Below are 15,948 nucleotides of genomic sequence, written 5' to 3'. Positions count from 1 at the left end.
CTGACGGGCGTGGGGCCCATTGTAAGTATGAATAGAAAAGTGATCAAAAGAAAGAATACGGGTTGTGATAAAAGTCAGGTATAGCCGTGCAAAGATAGTCGAGTATAGAAACTCCAAGTAGGGATAGAAGTCGGGTTAGATAACCAGTTCATAGCCTGACCAGCCATTCCAAAGCCCATCAAGGAGCCGTCGCCATCCGGCATTGAGTTGAGAAACCGAGCTCGGGATCGCACAAAGGGCAGACAAAGTGATCCTTTCCGGGCATTTCTCGAAATAGAGTGGTGGGTAAATCGGCAGTCCATAGAGCGCGGATGGAGTCCTGAACTCGACCGAGAACAACTATTCCATTAAAGGAGCTCTCTAGTCCAAAGTCGATAGGACTGATAAACTAAAGCAGAAGAGTCTGGGTATGTGCGCGCTCCTGGACAAAGAAGCCGCCAAGAGGCCTCTGCGACTCAACCGGGACACCACTCGGTAGAGAACATCGAGTCATTGCAATGCACGGCCAGAAAGAAGAATTGTTCTTAAGGAATTCTCGCCAGGTCAGTGGGGTTGCAATAGCCATGCGGTAGCCTTGCGGTTGCCATCGACTGCTCCAGCCCCGAGACCTGATGACCGGTTCGTGACACCTCTCCTCGCTCTGGGATATATAACGTTGTAGACGATAACACCAAGCGTATCGTGTAGATGTAAATGTAGGTCTTTTGGAACGACATGGCCAAGCAGGTCTTGGTCTTCGATCTGGAGTGCGTCGTTGGGAGGTTGAAATGGAAGGGGCGACAGATCCTTGAGCGGCCTACAGAAGCCGATAACCAGAACTCCCGAATCAACACTCCGTCTATTTACAAGAAGAAACCTTGAAGATAAAATTGACCAGCGCCTTTCTACCGTCTACCTTGAGCGGCCCCTCGATATGCATCGCGCCTTTGACGTCTTTCCGTTCCACATCGAGTCCAAGAGTCTTTGCCTTCTCTTCCAGCTGGTCGGCCACCCACAGCGGAATGACCTCGTCGTTTGCCGCGGACAGGATAAAAATCGGAGGAACCGGTCTAGCGTTCTCTAGAGCTTCCTCTCTATGATGGGCGATCTTTTCCAGAGCTGCCGCCACGTCCCAATTGTTCCAGGAAAACGGCCAGAGATACCGGTACGGCAGCCATTTTTGCGGATAAAGACTGACCAGCATATCCTTGATGCTAGAGATAGGAGCCTCGAGGATCAGGCCTGATATAGGAACGGGGTTTTCTTGACCTGCTGGTTCATGCGATGCGGTCGCGGTGGACAGCTGCGTGACGGTAGCCGTGCTAGCAACAGCTGCGCCCAAACTGTGACCCCAGAGGACGACCACCAAGTCGGTGTCTGGAGTATTATACGTCTCGGAGACCCACTTTAGAAATGCTTGAGCGTCAAGTTCGATGCCACGCTGCGTCGCGCGCCCCAAGGACTTCCAGTACCCGCGGTACGACAACGCAACCACGATATACTCCACATCAGGTGAATGTGCAGAGTCTTGAATCGTGCGCATAACCTGGGAAAGCAGCGGCAAGCGCAAGGGAGTTGAGCCCCCATTCCCTTGAAAGTAGCAGATGACGACTGACTTCTTCCTCGCATTCGAAGATCTAGCAGTCCTGGTCGGAAAACGGCCTTCACACAGCGCCAACTTGGTCCCGTCCAAACTGCGAATACTATTCTCAGTCCACTGCACACCGCGAAATTCGCCTGCATAGTCCGCTATACTTTCAGAGCGCGAAAGAGGCGGCAGCCACGAGAGGTACAGCAGCTTGTCCTGCAAAACCACGATCCAGATACATTTCCACGTCCAGAGCGCCAGAAGCAGTCCAACAAAAATAGCGGGTGGAACCAAGATTGATGGAATGGCTTCGGTGAATAAGGCTCGGGCCCCTAAGAGACCTTGACACGAGAGATGATGTCGCGGGCTGTGCTGGATGGAATGGCGGGAACCACGAACATTGTGCAACGACCTAATGGGTCCTCGTTTACCAATGGCTAGTGCTTGGCGCGGACTGCGCCAGAGGCGCCGAAGAGCCCATCTTTGAAGCATCAATTGATGGGCGGGCCACTCAAGAATTGATGATGGTGTTGTGGGAGAAATCGGAACTGTTGTGACGACGACGCGGCAGCCCATGTTGCATGTGCACTAAGAGTGACTAAGCTATGCTTGCATAACTAACGAGGCATTTATACAACCATAACCCTAGACAGTGACTCTATAATCATCATGGTGAATGTATGAAATCAGAGAGCCTTTTAATGTAATATTTAACGCCTCCGCTCTCCGTCAGAATCTCTCGCTGTTCCACATCTCCATGACGCACCCAGCCCGACACCGTTTCAGACGCTGAGAACCTTGACCAGATCATAGCCGCGGATCAATGCAGCATCCCAAGCCGTTTTGTGTCTCTCGTCTCATGGATCTACTTACAGGTTAGATTCAAGACCCCCTCGGGACCGGCCCGGTCAGAACGCAATGCCCTCTCAACCGTGTCGAGATGGACCTCCAGCAGTCAAGGCTGTAGGTCTAGTATGACGACTTCTCAGGTAGACGCCAGTGACTCGACAAGAACATTCCCGTCATGTCTGTAATGTCCGTTTCTTTTGCCTGGCGTGTGGTGGCGGGCTCTGAGGGCCCACACCTCTCATGGTAAAGAGTGGCTCAGCAAAACGTCCCGAAGCCCCATGAGCCGACAAGCCCGGGGCCATTCCAAACGAAACCCCAAGGCACGGTGAGTCCAACAGGTCAATCCTTAAGCCCATAGCCACAGGAGGTTAGAAACAGCCGAACCACGTCAAAGTTTTCCGGAAACCCTAAGTAACTTTGCGTGTCACGGCCGAACGCTAAGTTTTCAGCAGCAGAGCATATGACCCGGGATACACTTCCTGTTGAAGTCTATCTTAAAGCAACGCTTGACTCATGCTGCGGCGTAAGGCTGCTTATTTCTTTGCCTCTCGGTTCCTTCTCACTGAGACATCTTATCATCCATACACTGTTTTATCCATTTATCAGCTTTCATCTTTCAATATACCGAGCTATAACATTTATCTCTTAACACGCTTAGCGGCTGTTGTACTGGATATCCAGTAGAATATCCACTTCTATATCTTTATTTCATTTCAACCACGACGACAAGTCATCAAAATGCCGTCGACAACCACAACCACAACCACAACCACGACAAAACCCACCTCCACCTCCACCGCACCCCCCGTGTCCATCCAAAAAGAAAACCACGACACCATCCTCCACACCCTTTCCACCAAGTGCCACTCGACCGCCACACTCGCCCAAAACCAGTACCGAATCGGCACCCCAACGGCACCGCCACCAAACCCGCAGCGCACCAAGAAACACACTGCCCTCGCCATCGACTGCGAGATGGTCGGCATCGACCCCCGAAACACCGGCTACCTAGGCCAAGTCGTGGCCATCGACGTGCTGAGCGGCAAGACCGTGCTCGACATCTGCGTGCAGCCCCCCGTGGCCGTCCGCAACTGGCGCGGCAAATCGAGCGGGCTGTCTCCCGCTGTTTTCAAGGAGTATAATAGGCGCGGGAAGCTCGTTTCCGAGATAAAGGGTGCACAGAAGGCGCTGTTCAAACTCATGGACAGCGAGACGATTCTCGTCGGGCATGCACTTCAGAATGACCTGCAGGCCCTGGGGATCGTGCATGGATGTGTCGTCGACACGCAGATCCTCACAAAGGAGCTTGCGGGTGGGTTTGCGGGGGTCTTACCGAACCGGACGTGGGGGCTCAAGGGCCTCGCGAGGGATATTCTGGGGAGGGATATTCAGAGGGGGAAGGGACATGATTGTGTGGAGGATACGCTTGCGACGAGGGACCTTGTGCTTGCTTGTATTAGAGATGAGGGGGTTGGGGAGTGGGCAGAGGGCGAGGCGTCGTGTGCGGGGAATTTCCCTTCGACGTCGTGGGGAGAAGAGCAGGATGAAATGTGGGATCTGGATTCGAATAATGTGAATTCGTGGCTTTGATTGTTCTGTTTCGAGGTTTCTTATCTTGACTTCTCTTTCGAGTTCTCGATTCTTTGCTGGTTTTGTGGTGCGAAGCTAATTGAGGTGTCTGTATGTATAGTCTCTCGAAACACCTGTCTGCTCTCATGTGAGGATCTTCTATACATCCATGCAGTCTCGGAAATGATATACGCTTGCTCCTATTCTGGCATTTCCATCAAATTATCATTTGTAAAGCTCCTGGGCATATAGATAGCTAAGACGATGGGTCATGAGAATGTGTAGTGTTGCCTGGGTACCAACTTCTTAAGCTCGTTTGTGAGGATGGAAGATTCTCTTGATGCAGTCGTATACTAAGGATCCGTCAACGCCGGGCAGTCTTCCAACGTGGGATCGAATCTACCAAGCGGGTGACTGGCGTAGAGAGAAAGGAGGTATGTATGCTGGTGAAAGTAGGTACCAGAATGATGATATGTGGCAAACAATACACAAGGGATACGAAAGGATAGCAACAGGAGAAGCTACGTCCTGTATATATCTAGTTAGGCTGATTTCCTCGAGACTAGCAGTCAATAAGAATGATATTTCTCGGTCATCTGCTGATATGACTATTCTTTGCAGCTAGGCTATCTAGGCTATCTGGTCTTCAAGCTCACATCTATCAACTAACAGCTCACAAGTCACACAGTGCATTGAATGGAAGAGGATCTGGAAAGCGAGGTCTGGGGCTCATCCTATACTCTGCTACCTTGCGTTGGGTCAGGGTATTCAGTTCGGCCTGCTGTCCTGCACTCAGCAACTCGATACGCTGGTCGAGATTAGAGAACTCGCCATAGTATCGCTGGTCGATGTATTTCCAGTAAATGGCATCAAACAGCGACGGAGTGCGAGCGGCGAGACAGAGCCAAAAGATTCCATTGTCTATGGACGCTCGCATCCGCCTAGAGAGCCGGTGCTCTTCGTTCATGAAGCGTTCGCGTATAAGCTCGTCTTCGCGCTCTCTCATGACTGCGAGGAATTCGGCCAGTCTAGGCATGTAGACATTCATCACCGATTCAAGGTTAGTGCTCCATAGACCCGGAGTCTCTCCCATAAGCCACCATGGAGCGGCATATGTAAATTCGACTGGCGCGGCGTACGCAAACTCCCAATCAATCGCTGCAGAGACACGCCCGGTCTTCCTATCTGCTCGCACATTCGAAGGGCGAAAGTCGTCACAGTATAGCCTGAACGGCCCCTGGGGACTTTCGTAGCTGAGGCGATCTCTGACGAGGTTGAGGAATAGGAACCGCGCAACGAGTTTAGACCGACAGTCCCTCTCGGTGTAGATGAGCCCGTTGAACTGCACCCGGAACTGGGTGAGGTGCAGGTTGGCCAGGTGCACAAAGTATTCTCTGGAGGATATATACGTCCGCTTTGGAAACGCTTCGAGAGGCAGACCGCAGTTTCGTATCAGCTCGTTCATGGTAAACGTGAGCGGCCGACCTGCCACTGCGAAAGTACCCCGCTGCCGGACGAGCGACCCGATCCCGGAAAATCTCAACCAGGATAGACGCAGAGTGATATCGGCCATTTCGCGGTACGCCTGCCGCACCTCTCGCTCATGAGCTCTGGGGTCACGCGTCCTATCAAGGAGTGGGAAGAGGACGCGACACAATGGACGCCCATCCACCCAGGGCATGACGACGTACGGGCCCATTGGAGCCATGCCCGTCCCAAGGACTTCGGGTATGGGAATCCCAGCGTGACCGCGTAAGCATTCCGAAGTCGCAATCTCAGAGTCCGTCTTCTCTCGGCGCAGAATCTGTTTCCCCAGCATCGGAAAGCGAACAATGACCTTTCTTCCGTCCCTCCATATGACCGGAAAGCACGCGTTGAAGCTTCCGCACTGTTCCTTCCCTACACCGAGCGGCTCACCCCAGTTCAGGTGTTGTCGAACGGCCGTCAAGCACGCGCTTTCAAACTCCTCCCGTGGCCACTCTTTCCACCATTCGCCTGCTTTGACGTGGGACCTCCGCCTCACCACGTAGTCCTCGAGGCGTGCCATGCTAGATCGGTTGGTAACGAACGGCTAAAAAGAGCGGATAAAGCGGTAAATGATGTGTATATCTGAGTAGTAACGATGTTTGTGGTGATTGTTCAAGCACAGTCAATCCAGGACAACAGTTCCCGCCAACATCGCCCTACATCCTCCAAAGGAAGGCACGACTCATGGTACCATCGCCTGCCCAAATGCTCCGGAGGCTCGAAGACTGAGCTTCCTATCGCCGAGCTCAAGTTCAGTCCAATCCAACTCCGGGGTGGCAGGCACCATTCCACCATGTACTCGCCCATTGGCCTCAGAGCCGCGCAGCTCAGTATATAGCCAGCCTCGCAGTCCATCTCCTGCTGACGACGCTCACATACAATAATCTCTTCTTGAGCCCAACTCTCTTCGTCCAGCCAGCATCGAGCAGCACATCCAACATCGACCATCGATCTACAAAGGGCGTCTACGCATCTCCTTCCACGCCTTCCAACAGTCCCACGTCCTCGCGGACTCATCCTTCGACCCACACGCCACCCATACACCGAAATGGTCGTCGGCCTCGTTCTTCCATTTTGGACGGGAAGGCTCAGCCCATTTGGCTCCCAGGGTGGCTCTTCTTGTTTGCGCCCGGATTTATATAGCAAGTTTCGGCTCGAGGGGAGTTTGTGGGGATCTGGGTCGTGTTGCGTTGGCGTTGGTGCCGCTTTTCAAGATGATAATAATGTAAATTAATAATTCAATTGACAAGTCAACTTAACGGTTATTTTCAGGGAGGGATAGAAAGTGGAAAGAGAGTGTGAGAAGGGATGAATGGAGGTTAAAATGTGAGATAATGGAGTATATGGGGCGATAGAAGATTTAGGATCTTTTGACCTGGGTAGATGTATGGTGGATATCACGAATATTTGTACCATCCGAACAGAGTAGCAAACCAGTATGGTTCTCCCGACATTTACTCTTCTAGCTTGTTGTCCAGGATACTTAGTGTCCGGTGCTAGTACAGCATGATACACATGAACTACTGGTTCCGTATCTTGAATGTCTATCTTCGGGCTAATGTACATGTTTCTATTGAGTGGTTTGATCTAATATACATAAAGCTGGGTGGTACGCTGAGGCAAAAAGCTATAACCTCCATAGCTTACGCCCACTCTCCAACACGCGTAAACGGTCTGACAAACCTCGTCGCCTGCATCATCACAACCGATTGTGCCAAGTCGACACCAAGAATCTTCGCCTCCACAATGCTCATGGTACTAATCTCCCCAATCTCCGGCGGCGCAGTGATATGGCACCGGACACCGAGCGACGTGATGGTCCCAAAGTGCGTATCATCATTTGTAGCTCCCGCCTGGTTAAACGGGCTGTGGACGACGCACTCGAACCTCTCGGGGAGCTCGCATTCTCCAAAGTAGAACGCGCGGAAGAGGAGCATGCACGCCCAGAACTGCTTCGAGCCCTGGTCGCAGACCCGCAGGCGGGTGCGCAGCCAGCGCGTGCGCGCGATGTAGTGGTCCACGTCGTCGTGGGTATAAGGAAGCTCGGCGATGTCGGTTGGGCTGTTGCCGTCGAAGCGGCGGCCGTGTTTGTGTTCGAAGCGGAGGGCTGCTTCGATCTGGTGGTGGGCTAGGACGTCCGTGTAGCGGCGGAGGGGACTGGTTGTTTTTACGTAGGCGTCGAGGCCGAGCGGGATATGGGGGATTGGGCGGGAGGATGAGACGCCCTTGGGCGGGCCGAGATGGAGCCAGCCCTCGCCGCCGAATTCAGAGACGTTTTCGTTGGTCAGGTGTGGGTATTCGGGGTGGTAGTATGTGCCGTCGTAAACGGCTGGGATGTTGCGCTCAGCGCACCATCTTGCCGCGACCCAGCAGCCGAGGTTCATTAGTAAGGAGACAAGGTAGCGTTTTGTCTGGTCTGCAATCTCGTGGGGGTCGACATTCTTCTGGCGGAGCTGGATGATCGGGTCGCCGAGGACATAGCGCCCTGTGGAGAGGTTCGGCTTGGATGGCGGAGCAGGAGCGGACCCGAAGCTGACTGCAACAGAAGTGTCGGCTGGGCTCGGCCAGTCCATTGCTCCGTTCTGGCGGCGGAACTCGCGGAATCCGAGCATGAGCTGGCGCAGGGTGCGGAATGTGTCCTCTTCCTCGGGGGTGATTGTATCGCGGATGCCTTTGCGGGAGTCATGGGGTGTAAACTTCCCTCCAACTGTCAAGGGCGGCAGAGTCTCGTTTTCGCCCTGTGATGGTTGGAATATACTGCGCAATTTGTCGTGCGTGAGATAAATGACGTTTCGGACGATACCATTCGAGACGTCAGTATCCAGAACCTCGCCGTTGAGTTTCATTTTGGCGCTGAAAGTTATTGTAGGCCGGTCTGGAGCAAGACTGAAGTGGTTCTCTGTCAGGGATTTGGGCAGCATTGGATAGGTCCTTTCGGGTGTGTACAGTGTCTGCAGCCGAGATGCTGCATACTGAATGATCGTGTTTTGTGGATCAAGAAACGCAGTAGGGTTGGCAACATGCACGTGTATCCAAAAGGTGTCGTCGGATCCTGGAACGGGCTCAAGCGAAACACCATCGTCAATCTCCTTCGCATCTGGATCGTCAATGCAATAGACGGGGAGGTCTCCCCAGTCTGTTCGATGCTCTTTCATTGTGTCGACGATACCATCTTTGTTGAGCTTTTTACTCTCCGTTTCAACAGCATCCCACATTGCGTCAGATTGCTTATTACCGTGTCCAGGTAAAGCTAGATCTCGGTCGGAGAGATGCAGGTTTTCCCAGGGCATGAATACTCCAAGCTCTTGTAACAACAAAGGGACCGACCCGGCGTTGAGGTCCATTTCACTATACATTTTGGTTGCGCGCATAATGTGCGAGCCAGCCGCCCGTAACTCAGCCTTGGTCATTCTTCTCGGAGGTGTGCACCATAGCCGGAGAAATTCGAGGATAGTCTTGTCCTCTTGGGTGAATGGTTCGGTAGCCATCTCCCGATACACCATTGGCTTGCCATCTTGTCCAGCCACGAAGCGTTGCGCTGTTGGGCCAACGTTGGACATTGTCGTAGGCGAGCGTATCCTTCGGCTGAGACGGACTAACCGCTGTGCTCTCCGAACGAACATTGCTATCGGATGATTCTTCAATTCAGGGACGTCCCTCCCCGTTTCAGCACGAACCAGATAGTTTTGGTGCTCACGCACCCAGGAGACGACTGTAGTAAGTATCCTAGCTGTTCGAGTCGGAAGCACAACGTAGTGGTTAGCAAAAAGAGAACTGCTATCACCTTCCAACAAGAACGGGTTTCGGCGGACTGCGCGGTGGACAGCATAGAGGATGACGTCGTTCAGCTGCTCCGGTTCAATATCCAACGCTTTGCAAGCCAACTGTTCCAGAGTAAGGTGCAACTGCTCTTCTTCATGGGCAACTAGGTCGTAAATTTTGTCAAAGCGAAGCGTATTGGATCGATAAAGTTCTTGCACCTGCGAGTTGAAATCGATTATCCTGAGCAAGAGACCGGCTCCTACATTCCGCGGCACGCCACCTTCAATCGCACTCTGCACTTCCGGACTCAACGTAGCAAAAGTATCGGGGAAAAATGGGTGTAGGGCGGAGACTTCTTCGGGAGATGCAAATCCCTTGACCACGAAATCAAGGTCTTTCGGGTACGCGACTCGCCATTTCCCCCTTTCAGTGTAGAATTGTTGCTGCTTGAAGATGGATCGGACGTATATAGCAAATCTCAGAACTTCGTCGCCACTGCGTCACCCTAGATTAGCACTTGTTGCACAGTCATACCCAGCCGGTACATACCATGTAATCGCTACCAGGTCGCCTGGCTCTAGGTAATTGTACAGACCCTCCTCTTCATTGCCAAAATCCATGATATCGGGTACTTCTTCGCCATTTATCCGCTCAATATCGCTCCCCGACTCGAAGGCTTCCACGCTGTCGTTGAGCATATTTCCTACCCACATCTCGCCCTGCTTGTATCCCTCGGGAATGTTGACGGGGTCCAGAACATTTGGGTTGATGTCCTGCCATTTTCGCAGATACTCCCTAACGTCTTTGTTTGCCTCGAACTCGTTCTTGAGTCGGATATCTTCGATGTTCGGCGGCCGTAGAAGGTCGTTTCCTGTAGGGACACTCTGGCAAGCGATTAGCGAGTTGCATCCCAAGACAAATATGGAAAACAAACCCCTGAGTTGGTAACTAAGCTCCGAAAGATGACCGAGGAGCCTAGCAATGCTCTATTGAGCCATGGGGCTGGTCTTGAGAAAGCAGTTCCAGGTGTCGGAGACGCGGCGCGACTGGACTGGAGCAAACCGCGCACGGCAGTCGCCCTGCCCGGTACCTGACCCCTTGATAATTTCAAGAGCATACTGCAGTGCCCATTTCAAGAGTCCAATGTCAAATTCGACTTGTCTTTCGATAGGGAGGCGATAGAGAAAAACTAATCGATGCGACGTCCGCGAAAAATGAATGCGATTTGCTGGCAGTATATCTTCGCCGCCTTGGCGGTGAGCCAGCAAGCTTATCGCCACGTGCACTTATCTTTCCCCCTTCAGCAAACACCGGTTTCTCGATGCTCTTCCGTCAGGCTCGGCGGTCTTGACAGCTCAAGTGTGCCAATTCTGTATTGATCGTCTTCGACACCAGATAGCCGCACCACTTGTCGAACTCTACTGGAGCCGGTGATCATGGCTCCATCGCCGAACTCTCAGTAAGCTGGCTGAGGTTTGTTGCGAAGTGTGCACAGGGCTGTCTCTAGCTGCTAGCAGTGACCAAGTCGGCCAAGATTCGCCCCTATCCCCAAGTCTCTTCCCATCCGCTCCCTCCGAAAATATGATAGCGCGTCCTGGCGACTTGAGGATTCCACGTTGAGCTGTCAATTTTTTTTGTTCCTTATCAACAGCATATCCTCAAGGTCAAGTTCATCAATCCCTCCCTCCATACTCTGGAGTACATCCTCGGCTGAGCCGCGAGTACCCACATGTGACGGATTGGCCCGAACATGCACAGTTCCGTTATGACACTCCGTCAATCGGCGTCAAAGGAGATACAGGAAGCGGTGACCACCAATCACGGTAACAGCAACTGGATAAAAGGTTTTGAGATCAAGAATATACCAAGCCACAAGCTTGGTGCGAGGCAATCCCTTCCGAAAGCAAACAGTCGAGTCAGTAGCCAGCACGTCAGAATGGGGTCCGACCGTCCGAGTCCTCGAATTCGGAATCCGCAAGACTTCCTTTCCAAGTCAAGTGCCTTTTGTGCTTGAAGTCCCCACTCCCCGCATCTCAGTCCACCGGCTCATGAACGATCATGGACGATCTATGCAGCTGCCAATGGAATCGACATCTTGCCCTCGCTTAGAGAACGCTATGAGCCGTGATTCTCGAGGTTTCGTACTCATATCCCGCTCATGACATCTCGTCAATTGGACATATGTCGTACTGTCATTGCGGATCCCTCTCCTCGAAGCACCTCATTTACACAGAGGGGATTGTGCCTGCTCATGTTTTCCTCGCCAGGATACTGACAAACCAACGGGGATTGCATCGGACTCACTGGCAGGGATAACGGCATTCTAGAGACAAGTAGTGCCTGCCGATCACAAAGCAGATTAGCTTTCTTCAAGATGCGCGGACGAATGGCATTTCAGCCACCACGCCCCCAGACCACCCTTCTTTGACTGGCCCATAGTTCATGGAATTTTACCCCGGAACAGCCTCTACTCATCTGTGTCGCCCCTGTGATTCCGAGGCTCTACATCAGGAGGCGAGGGGTCCTTCCAGTGTGAATGGGTCCGTTTGTGACTGGCTTTCCAGGCACAAGCCACGAAGTCTCCCCCTACATGCTCTCAAGATAGATTCGGAGGCCCACTAAACGTTGTAAGCGAACGCCGATCAGTTCTATCAATGACTCGCCTGATCGAGTCTGCTCAGTGGATGACAGGCCGCCGTGCTCGACAATCTCCACGCTTCCGTATTTACGCAGAACAACCGAAGCGAATTCTGCTTAACAAATCCAGCCGAATAACGGGCTGTTCCAAGATGTAGACAAGCAACCCCTGAAGGCGTGGGTGGCGACGCCGTGTTCTCCGCAATTTTGACCCATGGTTCCTCTATATAATGAGCGTGGCCGCTCGCCGAGTATAAGTCCGCAGCCCCTTATGCAGGCATCTCCTGAGCATTTCTACCTCCTTCCAGTCTTATCTCGTCATGGGACGGCATTCAGGATGGCGCGTAGTCGCTATGGCGCTTGCTTTGGCGGCCATTCCCCTGGTTGCTGCAGATATCTGTTCTACACTCGAGTCACAGGGTGTGGAAATCGAACGGCCATTTGCGCTTGACTATACCCTGGAAATGAAGAACTATTGGTCCGTTGCATGTGGTGACCTACGACCTACATGCATTGCCTATCCCTCAAGCGCCCTCGAGATGTCGGCTATCGTCAAGGAGCTTCACAACACGGATGATCTCTTTGCTGTCAAATCCGGGGGCCACATGCCCAACAATGGCTTTGCCAGCATTCAAGATGGCCTCCTCATCTCTACAAGGAGGCTTGACCAGGTGATCTATGATCCGGGCGACCAGACGGCGCTCGTCGGTCCTGGGTTGGATTGGGAGGAGGCGCAAAAGGCTCTGGATAATGTGAACAGTGGACGCACTATCGTTGGTGGCCGATTAGGTGGTGTAGGGGTCGGAGGGTATATGCTCGGAGGTAGGTCAAAGTCTATTGAGTGGGATGTAGCTGACATGAGCAGGTGGCTTGAGCTTTCTCAGTTCCCAGTATGGCTGGGCAGCGAACAACGTTGTCGAGTTCGAGGTCGTCCTGGCAAATGGTAGTGTTGTCAATGCCAATGCTCAGCAACATTCCAGTATGTCGTATCATCCCAAAAAAAAAATGTTTTCCTAACTAATTACTAGACCTCTTTGCTGCTCTCAAGGGAGGTGGAAACAACTTTGGCATCGTGACTTCGTATAAGCTCGAGACACACCCAATTTCAAAGGTTTGTCTATCGCTCGTGTATTCGATAGCTCTAACGAGAGCAGGTTTGGGGAGGAAACTACGTCTTCACTGCAGACAAAACACAAGAAGTCCTGCAAGCCGTCCGCGACTTTACCGAGTACTATCCCGACGATAAGGCCGCAGTCATCGTGACAGCTGAACATGCCTTGGTGCTCAATACCTGGATCATGTTTCTATTTTACGATGGACCTGAGCCACCCGAGGGTGTGTTTGACAACTTTACTGCCCTCCATCCGATTGAGACCACAAAGACATGGGATACGTATTATGATTTGGTTTGTCCTGCGCATCGTTTATCAACAATATGCTAATCAAAAGCAGCTCAAAAACAACGACTTCTTTATCCTTCAGTAAGTACTCCATCAAAAAGACGGACGAAGCTAATAATACCAGGGGCCAACGTTATACGATTGCCACCGAAACGACACCTCTTCCCTCAAAGGAAGTCGGCGCAGACGTGATGCAGAGCTACTACGACCATTGGTTCAACATTACCAACACAGTGCTCGAGGTTCCCAACGTCATCGGATCGCTAGCGCTGCAACCAATGCCCCGTGCCATTACGAGCAAAGCCAAAGCCAAGGGAGGAGTGAGTCATCAAGCCGCAGATACAACTGTGTAACTCCAACTCAACTCGTATAGGATCTACTCGACTTCCCCGAAGACCAAGACTACATCATCATCGAGCTCGACTTTTCGTACGCCTTTTCCGCCAGCGACAACAAGATCGACAACGCCAACAAGAATTTGTATCGCGGATTCGACAATTTGATTTCCGAGTACATCGAGCAGGGCGTCCTACCAGATGTATACCGGCCACTCTTTATGAATGACGCGTACTACCCGCAGGACTACTGGGGACGAATCAGCCCAGCCTCGCGAGAGCTCGCCCTTGAGGCGCGCAAGGCGTACGACCCGGAGAAGTTCTTCCAGACGCGCACCAGCGGCGGCTTCAGACTTGGATAGACGAATCATATAACCGACCGTATATAGCTTTGACACCTATAGTCGCGATCAGACATTTACAATTATAGCCCTTCGCTCCCAAGCCCCGTCCTAGAGTAAATAAATCGCAAACCGCCGTACTTTTGCACGGCTTAATATAGACCACCCGGATACGCCGCCGATCGACCCAAGAACCAGGACACAGAGCTATTATAACTTGTCATTGGCTCCAAGCTACCCAAACCCGCGTTTCATAAGGAAAAATGACATCCAGCCACAATCTGCCCTGCGGTAGAGCCCCTGCGTCAGATCCGAATAAGCTCGTGTGGGTGTTGGCTGAGAGCGCACGCCGCACGCAGCGCCTAAGCGCCGGGGCGGGGACTGGACTGGATTCAGCCCTGAACAGCGCTATGAGCTGCCAATTTTATCTCCACTATTTTTGTCGCGAGGGATTGAGCTCTAGCTAGCTACTCGCTTGTATCTAATAGCTATTCATCGGAATTGTGGAAGGGGAGCTTTGACGCCGCGCCTGACTCACTCCACTACACTCCACCAAAGTCAGGCTGCGTGCAATCTAGATCCAGCCTCACCATCTTGGCCCCGTCTCACGGCCATCCTGGCGCTTTGAATGATCGTAGCAGCGTCCTACGCCGAGCAATGGGATTTGTTTTATTGAGTGTCTAGATGGAAAGGCCTAGACTTCGTCGTGAGCATCTAGACTTTCGAGCCCGTGTATATAAGAGTTATTGTGTCTCGCTCCATTCAAAGAAGAGTTTCAGGGTGCATCAACAACATCAATCAACATTCATAGCATAGCGGAGGTTTCTCCTTCTTTTTTCTTTGTCTTCTTCTCGGTCCTCTTTTGAGTTTTCTTCTAACACGGCGACGCTCCTTCATACATACTCTGCTTCCTCTTGAGACGGAAGCGACTGCATATAAGAGACCGGATCCTCTGCTGGCATTGGATCTCCATCTTGCACTATCGTTCCTAACTCGATTTCTCTATAGCCATACCTGAGGTATACAATTACGACACGACGCTACTGACGACTACAAACGGCACTTTCCCTACTTCTCTTTTCGCTTTATATTGCATTGCATACATACACCATCAGATTTCAGGCCCATCTCAATCCATCCAGCAAAATGCCTCGCTACGGTGCTCTAGGAGCGACATTCCTCCTCGCCCGCATAATCCAAGCTTGCTCGCTCATCGCCATCATCGGGCTCACGGCGAACTTCATCGCCGAGATCGTGCGCTATGATGCGAAGCCGCCTGGGATCTTCATTGGGACGATCACTGTTGTATGTTTTCTCCTCCTCCTCCTCGAACACATTCGCAAGCTCAATTGCGATTCTTTGGCATGCACGGGGTATACTAATCCGAATCCGCGTCCAGACCTGCATCGCCGTAATCTATACAATAATAACCACAATCCTCTTCATCGACGACATCCTCCCCTTCCTCGCCTCAGGTATCCTCGACACACTCATCCTCATCGCCGTCATTGTCGTCGCGGTCATCATGGGCCGCCCGCTGTCCTACCTCGAGTGTGCGGAGATCGGGTCCGGGAACGAAATCTCGAGCGCGTACACGTTTGCGACGCATCTGAGCTCGTATCTGAGGAATCTGAATGGCGAGGTGGATTATCGGAGCTGGGTTGGTACGAGCAAGGGGGTTTGTTTGGAGGCCAAGAGTGTTTGGGGTTTGAGTATTGCTATGTGGTGAGTTTCTTCTTTCTTGTTTCTGTCACGTTGAGGGGGTGTTGGGTGGTGATGCGTGGAGGGAGGCTAATCTGCGTGCAGTATCATGTTCTTCTTCTCTGGAATCTGCTGCGCGTGTTTGTGGAAGCAGAAGAAGATTGGGGCTGGGGGTTCCAGTGATGCGAAGGAGGTTGATTAATCAAGTCAATTAGCATCAGCATTCTTGATCTAATCAGGCTGCATGATTCGGATAAGGG

The 15,948-nt window shown here is 52.2% G+C and overlaps 6 protein-coding genes across 6 annotated transcripts; 3 read left to right on the top strand and 3 right to left on the bottom strand.

The window, feature by feature from the left end:
* Window positions 1-838: 838 nt before the first annotated feature.
* Window positions 839-2,593, bottom strand: BJX68DRAFT_258115 (alpha/beta hydrolase; the record flags this gene model as incomplete). The annotated part of the gene is made up of 2 exons (XM_071043469.1): window positions 839-2,048; window positions 2,583-2,593. The coding sequence occupies 2 exons, from the start codon at window positions 2,591-2,593 to the stop codon at window positions 839-841; spliced, it is 1,221 nt and encodes a 406-aa protein (XP_070894618.1).
* Window positions 2,594-3,154: 561 nt separating this feature from the next.
* BJX68DRAFT_271152 (ribonuclease H-like domain-containing protein) lies at window positions 3,155-4,006 on the top strand (the record flags this gene model as incomplete). The annotated part of the gene is made up of 1 exon (XM_071046886.1): window positions 3,155-4,006. The coding sequence occupies one exon, from the start codon at window positions 3,155-3,157 to the stop codon at window positions 4,004-4,006; it is 852 nt and encodes a 283-aa protein (XP_070894617.1).
* Window positions 4,007-4,658: 652 nt separating this feature from the next.
* On the bottom strand, window positions 4,659-6,032 carry BJX68DRAFT_271151 (phosphotransferase family protein; the record flags this gene model as incomplete). The annotated part of the gene is made up of 1 exon (XM_071046885.1): window positions 4,659-6,032. One exon carries the CDS (start codon window positions 6,030-6,032, stop codon window positions 4,659-4,661), a length of 1,374 nt encoding a protein of 457 aa, XP_070894616.1.
* A 1,031-nt stretch (window positions 6,033-7,063) lies between these two features.
* BJX68DRAFT_245579 (exoribonuclease II) lies at window positions 7,064-10,447 on the bottom strand. Its single transcript, XM_071041516.1, has 3 exons — window positions 10,209-10,447; window positions 9,824-10,158; window positions 7,064-9,769 (listed from the first exon to the last, which is right to left on the bottom strand). The coding sequence occupies exons 1-3, from the start codon at window positions 10,389-10,391 to the stop codon at window positions 7,156-7,158; spliced, it is 3,132 nt and encodes a 1,043-aa protein (XP_070894615.1). The 5' UTR covers window positions 10,392-10,447; the 3' UTR covers window positions 7,064-7,155.
* A 1,617-nt stretch (window positions 10,448-12,064) lies between these two features.
* Window positions 12,065-14,186, top strand: BJX68DRAFT_172859 (FAD-binding oxidoreductase). Its single transcript, XM_071037077.1, has 7 exons — window positions 12,065-12,733; window positions 12,777-12,890; window positions 12,940-13,022; window positions 13,066-13,317; window positions 13,364-13,392; window positions 13,436-13,631; window positions 13,685-14,186. Exons 1-7 carry the CDS (start codon window positions 12,232-12,234, stop codon window positions 14,006-14,008), a joined length of 1,500 nt encoding a protein of 499 aa, XP_070894614.1. The 5' UTR covers window positions 12,065-12,231; the 3' UTR covers window positions 14,009-14,186.
* A 947-nt stretch (window positions 14,187-15,133) lies between these two features.
* Window positions 15,134-15,890, top strand: BJX68DRAFT_271148 (uncharacterized protein; the record flags this gene model as incomplete). Its single annotated transcript, XM_071046884.1, has 3 exons — window positions 15,134-15,292; window positions 15,387-15,712; window positions 15,794-15,890. 3 exons carry the CDS (start codon window positions 15,134-15,136, stop codon window positions 15,888-15,890), a joined length of 582 nt encoding a protein of 193 aa, XP_070894613.1.
* Window positions 15,891-15,948: the final 58 nt, after the last annotated feature.

This window comes from Aspergillus pseudodeflectus (assembly GCF_044049435.1).
Source record: "Aspergillus pseudodeflectus strain CBS 756.74 chromosome Unknown BJX68scaffold_57, whole genome shotgun sequence".
NCBI classification, from domain to species: domain Eukaryota; kingdom Fungi; phylum Ascomycota; class Eurotiomycetes; order Eurotiales; family Aspergillaceae; genus Aspergillus; species Aspergillus pseudodeflectus.
This window is presented reverse-complemented; position numbering and strand designations above follow the sequence as displayed.